The sequence below is a fragment of the Microtus ochrogaster genome, unplaced genomic scaffold, assembly GCF_000317375.1.
Source record: "Microtus ochrogaster isolate Prairie Vole_2 unplaced genomic scaffold, MicOch1.0 UNK89, whole genome shotgun sequence".
Classification (NCBI taxonomy): Eukaryota; Metazoa; Chordata; class Mammalia; order Rodentia; family Cricetidae; genus Microtus; species Microtus ochrogaster.
Window position 1 is genome coordinate 317846 of NW_004949187.1, and position 7604 is coordinate 325449.

Consider the following 7604-nt stretch of genomic DNA (forward strand, 5'->3'; position numbering starts at 1 on the left):
CATTGCCTGCTCTTCCAAAGGTCCTGAGTTCAATTCCCAGCAACCACATGGTGGCTCACAACCATCTGTAATGGGGTCTGGTGCCCTCTTCTGGTGTGCAAGCATATACACAGACAGAATATTGTATACATAATAAATAAATAAATATTTAAAAAAATAAAGGAAAGATAGGGTAACATGGGAAGAATTAGAAAGGCTGGGCTGATTATGATAAAAATATATTGCAGTTACAAAATCATTTTAAAAAATTAAAAATGTTTATAGAAAACGATAAAACAAAAAGTAAGAACACACTACATATCTTTTCCATTGTTTTGACATGGAAGCAGTACCCTGTAAGCACTCATCTTAATTATTGCAGCGCCTGGAATGGCCAGGGTTAACTCAGTCCATGGCCAAGAGTTCCCCCTAACCAAGCCCACCAGAGGGACTCATGGCCGACTCTGGCCTGAGGATCTGTTTGGAACCAGCAGTGTGAGCCTCTGTGGGTCTCCCTAGTCCCTCCCTGTACCACTTTGGGCCTCGAGGAAACAATATAAGCCAACAGAAAGCATCATGACCTTGATCCCAAAGCCCAGTGTAAACAGTTGGCAGGGCCTGGCAGCAGCCTGTTTGCTTTTCATATTGTCTTCTGTGCAGCAGAAGTGAGGCGTGCCTTCCCGTGTTTGCCTGCTTTATCTGCGCGGGCTGGCAATCTGTTTCAGACTGGACCCATTCATCTGCGTTTAACTGCTCCTGGGGGTTTACAGGTAATAACTACTGAATGGCTTAGCGATACATAGAAAGGGGAAGCTAGCTGCCTAGCTCCCAGTCTCCTTGACAGCCTTGTAAATTGTGGGAAACTCCTTACCCTACATGAGGCTTTCTTCAGACATGCCCATGCCCCATAGCACCTCACTCCAGGGGGTATTTCAGCAGTGCTTTGTGTTCTAGGCTAATCAACACCCCCAAGCCATTCACAGCCTGTCTTCAAGGGTGGATCACACATAGCCAAGGCAAGATGAATTATTAGCTTAGGAAAGCCTATAACCCACACACTACAGTAACCTCCCTCAAATAAGTCCAAAGACCAAGACCATGAAAGTTTTATTTTTACACATGAAAATGAAGATAGATATGGGAGGTGTCTCTGACTCATCTGGTTTTTGGGACCCTTTTCCTCCTACTGGATTGCTTCACCCAGCCTCGATATGAGGGTCTGTCTTATTGTATCTTGTTATACCATGCTCACAGGATATCCCTGAGAGGCCAGCTCTTTTCTGAAGGGAAATGGAGGAGTGGATCTGGGGTAAAGACAAAATGGGGGTGTGGGTGGGGGTAGGAGGAAGAGGAGTAGGGGAAACTGTGGCTGGGATGTATTGAAAATGAAAAATAATTTTTAGAAAGAAATAATGACAACTTGAAATTTGCAGGCAAATGGAAGGATCTAGAGTGAGGTAACCCAGACCCTGAAAGACAAATATATATACTCACTCATAAGCGCTTTTAAACATAAAGCAAAAAAAAAAAAACCAAAAACAGCCTACAGTTCACAATCCCAGAGAACCTAGACAACAATGAGGACCCTAAAAGAGACATACGTGGATCTAATCTACATGGGAAGTAGAAAAAAGACAAGATCTCCTGAGTAAATTGGGAGCATGGGGACCATGGAAGTGGCTTGAAGGGGAGGGGAGGGAAAGGGCGGGGAGCAGAAAAAAAAATGTACAGCTCAATAAAAATCAATAAAATAAAAAAAAGAAAAGAAAAAGTGAATTTTAGAAAAGGAGTGGGGTGCAGTGGACATGTTTTTGCCACCTTGCTTCGAGGCCCCGCCATCCAGAGTGTGTAGAGTTTATAGCACAGACAGCACTGGGGAAAGTAGCATAAGATGCTGCACACGGTAATCAAGAGACTTGTGAAGGTGGCCTCTAACTAGCCGGGGGAGGGCTGCTCCAGGGTGTCGTACTCACTAGTACCGGGAGCCATGGCCAGAACCTCCTCAGAAGAGATGCTATCGGCACTGAGCACTGCCTAACTCAATTAATTGTCTTGGTCAGAGGCAGTTACAGCCCAAGAAATTTGATTTGAAGGTAAGTGTACAGCTGGGGCACTGCTTAGACCTGGCCCCTTAAAATTAGATTCTGTATTTTTTATGGTACATTGAGCTATATCCGGTTATTATCAGCTTCCCCTCTGGCACCACTAACCTCTCCTGCCTGTAGTGACTGAACCGTTTGCACGTCGCCTCTCCTGCCCCCTTGTCCTGGGGTTTTCTGAGGCCCAGACATTTTCTCTACGCTCACTCAAATCCTCACTCAAGGCCTCTGTGGAGCAGAACACCCTAGGCCGCTCGTTCCTACAATCGCTCTGTGAAGCAGATAGCACACCCAAGCTCATTTCAGATGGTGCTTGAGTGCTGCTCATCGTGAGACCAAATCACTTCAAAATAACATAGTCCAAAGTCATGGGAAAACATGCATAGGCACTGAGGATTAGGGTTTATATCTCAGGTCTCACTAAATAAAACAGCAGGACTGGGGGGACTGAGGGGGCTGGGGCTGTAGCTTGGTAGTAGAATGCTTGCCCAGTTTGCATGAGGGCCCTGGGATTTGTCCTCAGAAGTAGTCAAAAATAAAGAGCAGACAGCATGTGCCCAGTTGCCTGGAAACAGAACTGATGGCCTCAGGCCCATCTGCCTCGCTGGTTAGAACAACACACAATTTTATCTTATAATTTTACATAAACAAAAGATTCTTTAAAAATGATGTTAGAAAATGTGGTAGTTAATTTTATCAATTACTGGATGAGAATTGCTAGGAGACGCACCTCTGGGAAGTCTGGGAGGGGTGTGAAGAGAGGGTCATGTGAAGAGGAAGACCCACAAGGAGTGTGGGAAGCACCACCCGTAGGCTGCGCCTTAGACAAGGACTTTATAAAGTGCAGGCAGCGTCTGGTCCCTGCAGAGCTGAGGCCCTGCAGCAGTATTTAACTCTGCAACCCTTCCCCACCAAGACAGACTAAATCCTCCCAACAGGAGCTCAGAGGTCCTTCCTCTGTGACGCTGCTTTATCGGTATTTTGTCACAGCAGTGAGAAAAGTAATACAGAAAGGTTAAGTGGTTTTCACACGTTTGCATTGCCAGTCAATGCTCTGGGAACAAAACCAGGCCTTTGGCTGGAAACACCGAAGAGTTTTACAGAGTACTAGGCCTCTGGCCTTTCCGTGGCCCACCATCTTTCTCACGGTGACTCTCCACACAGCCATTCGGACTCTGGGCATGGGTGTGGACATGGGGCTGAGTCCATGAAGGGCGTGTGCTGTCCCTATGAGAGACTGACAACGTGGATTTGATGGCTACTGAACACCTTCAGAAAGGCCCAGTGCACGGAGCCTCAGCCTTTGGTGGGGACCCAGGCCACTTACCTAGCTGCCACTCAGGGGAACACATGGTCTGCAGCATCCAGATGGGCAGTGTGGGCTCGAGCATCGCGACTCCCATGTTGGCCAGGCAGATGGAACCTGAGAGACAGTTCTGTGAGCCAATGGGCTGCCTATAGTCTGACTCTTTTCACAGGGGAAAGCCATGCTCAGCTTACCTGCTGCCACCAGGATGTAAGGGTCTTTGAGAAGTGTCAGAAGTGGAGTCCCCATGACACTCTGGGAAAACAAAGAATAGGTACCTTCTAGTTCTTCAGACTTTACAGGCCTTCTGTTGCCACAAGATCTAAGCTAGGGCCTTAGACATCACTGGCTCCTTTACTGTAGAAACCAAGAAACTCAGGTATAGGGAAAGGAAGTGACCAGTCTGGTATCACAGCTGGGGACAGAGTCCATCATGTGTTCAAGTCCTGAGGCAATCAGAGCGGCATACCATGTATTGGATATAATTCCTACCTCCAGTGAATGGCAGCAAGGCCAGGATGGTCAGACGTGTCCAGGGCCTTTCCACTATCTCTCTGGAAATGTTTGTCCCACGGGCAGCATTTGACAAAGGCAGAGCACTTAGCCCCAAAGGGAGAGCACAAGGGCTACAGAAGAAGCTCCTCATGCTGTCCAGGTTCTTCCTTCCGGCCATTCTGAGTATGCTGTGCAGTTGGCGAGCCTAAACACCCATGTTCACATGCTGGTCCTAATGACCAATCTTGACTGTCCCTCTCTCATTGCCTTACACCAGCTACCCCTGGACAACCCACCTTCCTTGTGGTGCCTTTCCCAAATTACCATTCTTCTCATCTCCAGAGTTCTCCATCTTACCTGTTCTTCAAGATCAAGTTCAAATTTCCCTTTTGCCACAGTGTTCCCTGACTCAGTCGTTGAAACCAAAGAGTTCTAATCTCTGGTGTGCTGTCTACTCTGTCACACGTGAGATTTAATAGTCTGGATACAATGACCACATACAAGAATGGATAAATTTAGAGGTGCAGAAACCAAAATTATAATATTCTTACCCCATATGCAAATCAAAGTAAAGAAATGGATATAAATAGAAAACATACACAAAGAAGTAAGTAAGCATCACAGTTAAAGACAGGTAATGATACTGCCAGAGCTGGGAGTGTGCATAGCTTAGTGGTGGAGTGCTTGCCTGGGCTGTGCAAGGCCCTGTGTTCAATCCCTACTGTAGACTGTCAGAAGAGACAGAGAGAGAAAGTCAAACGGAGTAAAAAACACGACTTCCAACATTATAAAATGCGTGTTCATGAGGTTATTAACTGGAGTACTATTTGAGGTGGCAACATACTGAAAACCACCTAAACGCACACACAGGAAACAGAATGAAGCATTTTCTTCCCTAATGTGAGACATATAGCTGCAAAACAGTAAGGGGGTGGGGTTTTTGGGGGGGGTATACATTATTAAGTGATGGGGAAAGCAGAATATAAAGAAGCCTATAGAGTATGTTACCTTTTGGGGAAGAAAAGGTGGTAAACATAAGAAAACATACATAAATCATTTGGGAGGAAAACACACAAACATAGAAAGGAATTAAAATGCTTGCTTTGGAGAGATAGAGGTGAAGGAAGGGAAAGGGAAAATAGCAATCGATTAATACCCTTTGAATATATCTTTCTAGCTAGCTTTGGCTCCTAGGTGGTAATGGTCTATACACCCCAAAGATACTACACTAATGTTATGAAGCGATTATGCCCTTACCAATTCACACAACAAAGTATTATGCTTAAGGAAAACTGCTTTCTAATGTTCCCACTGACACTCAGGCCATGTTATCATCCTCCACAGTATGTTCTCCTTATCAGACTTTGTAGAGGATCTCACCCCCTTGCTCTTTGTATGTAGAAACTTCTCCAGCTCAGACACATCCTTGCCCTCCCAATAATGCCCAATCCTTCTCTGCTTCTGTTGTTACAATCCCTTCTTTGACTTCAGACAATTCACCAATACTAGGGGAGCTGGCCCAGGTGGACACATGGCCTTCTCCACTGGTACCACTGCTCCTGTCTCCCCAGCACCTTCCTGATCAGTGCCCACACACTGGGCAACTTCTTGCTCAATGCTGTACCCATAGCCCTCATAATACAGCTCAATCTGGATTTCTCAAGCCATCTTTATCTTGAAGTCAGAAAAACACAAACTCTGGTATTTCTTACCTATAAATGAATGATGTTCCTCTTGGTTGTCTGGAGGTTTCTGTCACCTTCTTCATTCCACAGAAAATATCTGCTTCTTTCTAAAGCTCCACTTCCATCCAATACCAAGCCAGAGTTCTTTGCTATCTCCTAAGTGTAGGCCTGCCTAGAATCTAAATCTGGAGTTCACTTTTCCTGACTTCCTCTTTCTCCTGTGCTTAGCCACGCTATTTATCCCAGAGCAATGGAGTTTCATGTCCACTTACCTCAGAAGACACCTTGGAAGGCCATAGGATGCAGAGTTGGAGAGCTGAGGAAAAAGACACAGGAAGAACTCTGCTTACTCATCAATTACCCGGGGCTCTGCTAATGGCCGCATAGCTACCACCTTGACTCCCTCAGCTCCTTCCTCTTCTCCTAGAACAAGACAGTCCTTGACCCATCTAAACATGTCCAGACAGACACCATGGCACGACGCATTTCCAACCCGAGCTGAGCTATTATCTGTCTGGAGGCACCGGCATTGACTGACCTCCGTCCAGAAGTGCCAGAAAGGCCAAGATGAGGAACGGCGAGGACTTGCCCACGAATTCATACATCACACTTCCAAAAGGGGCTCCCACTGAAAGAGAAGACAGCACAGATACCTGCAGTGCAAGTTCTCCACATCACCCTCTCAGCCTTTACTGAAGGCCTTGAGGGTCTGAGCTCCACCGAGGCTGGAGGTTGAGAGGTGAAGGTTCATTCTCCGTCCTCAAGACATTCCTTTCTAGTGAATGAAATTTAACAGAGCGGGGATTGGGGAAGCAATAGGACAAGTAATTGAAATGTGGTAAAATGTGTAATGGAATGAATCAGAAAGACCAGGTGGTCACAAACACTTTGCCGAGTCCACCGCATCTGGGGTGATGTGCCGGGTCAACAATGAGGAGTCTGAATGGGGCACAAGTGGCAGTGAGTGCTAACGCTAATGAAACACGTGTGTTTTGAGGGAAGATGTGAAGATGAAGATGGCTGGAGCGACGCCAATCAAGGGCTCCAGATATCCAGGTGAGTTATCTATTGGTGTAACCAACAAGAGCCTTGTGGCTTATTGACAAACAAATTACTCTTTAGCAGAGAAAAACAGCACCAAGAGATTCTTCTGGTAGTGTGTACCTTGAAGGCAGCAGGGGTTGTGAAAGAGAACCTGTAGGAGATTCGTACCAAGAAAGAGGGAGAGGCTAAGCTTGAAGGGATCTAGCACATTCGTTCTTCTGAAAGTGTGATAAAGGAGTCTGGTATGACCCACATCCAAGACTGGGTATCCATATGACTACTAACAAAGAACAGGGACTTCTTCCCTCTCTTCTCTACCATGGTGGCTGGTAGGACATAGGCCAGGGAATACGAGAGCTGGGTCTTTCCCTTGGCAAGCTTGCAAACTCCCTGAGGGCAGAACATTGTCTGAAGCCTTTAACCTCTATGGCATCTGTGTCAGCATGGTGTTTGGCAAGGAGAAAGTGCTCAGTGAAAGGAAGCAGCTTGTTGAATTAGTCAGTATGAAGTCTAAACATCAAGGAAAACATAAATATATTGTGTGGAGCTGAGACATTCTGAGTACAGAACATCTGAGTCCTTATCCCTGACCCTGGCAGTACTTTGGATAGCTCCTTAATCTTTCTAATTCTCATCGCTGGCCTGGGGACAGCAGCTCATCCTTCACTAATTGGCCGTGGGGATTAAAGGACATTACTTCTATGAAATCAGCAGAGACTGGCAAAAGCCCAGCGTGCCTGTAGAAAGCAGCAGCTGTGCCCAGAAGGAGAGGAGAGGGAAACAGGAGCCATGATGTAGAGACATTCGCTCGCTTGGACTGGATAGCCTTCAGGACTTCCCTGGGCGCTCCTGCATTTCACAGCTTCTTTTTTTTTTAATTTATTTATTTATTAAGGATTTCTGCCTCCTGCCCGCCACCGTCTCCCATTTCCCTCCCCCTCCCCCGATCAAGTCCCTCTCCCTCATCAGCTTGAAGAGCAATCAGGGTTCCCTGAC

General features: G+C 46.3%; 1 protein-coding gene across 3 annotated transcripts in view; it reads right to left on the reverse strand.

The window, feature by feature from the left end:
• The window catches only part of Slc18a1 (solute carrier family 18 member A1), a 41302-nt gene that overhangs the window by 24423 nt on the left and 9275 nt on the right, over positions 1-7604 (reverse strand). For 2 of the 3 annotated variants that reach the window (XM_026777895.1, XM_026777893.1), the window contains exons 6-9: positions 6103-6192; positions 5837-5880; positions 3579-3639; positions 3406-3501 (exon numbers count right to left, since the gene is read on the reverse strand). In XM_026777895.1, coding sequence (XP_026633696.1) covers positions 3406-3501; positions 3579-3639; positions 5837-5880; positions 6103-6192 — 291 coding nt within the window. The remainder of the gene's footprint in view (positions 1-3405; positions 3502-3578; positions 3640-5836; positions 5881-6102; positions 6193-7604) is intronic. The other variant, XM_026777894.1, reaches the window with a different exon arrangement.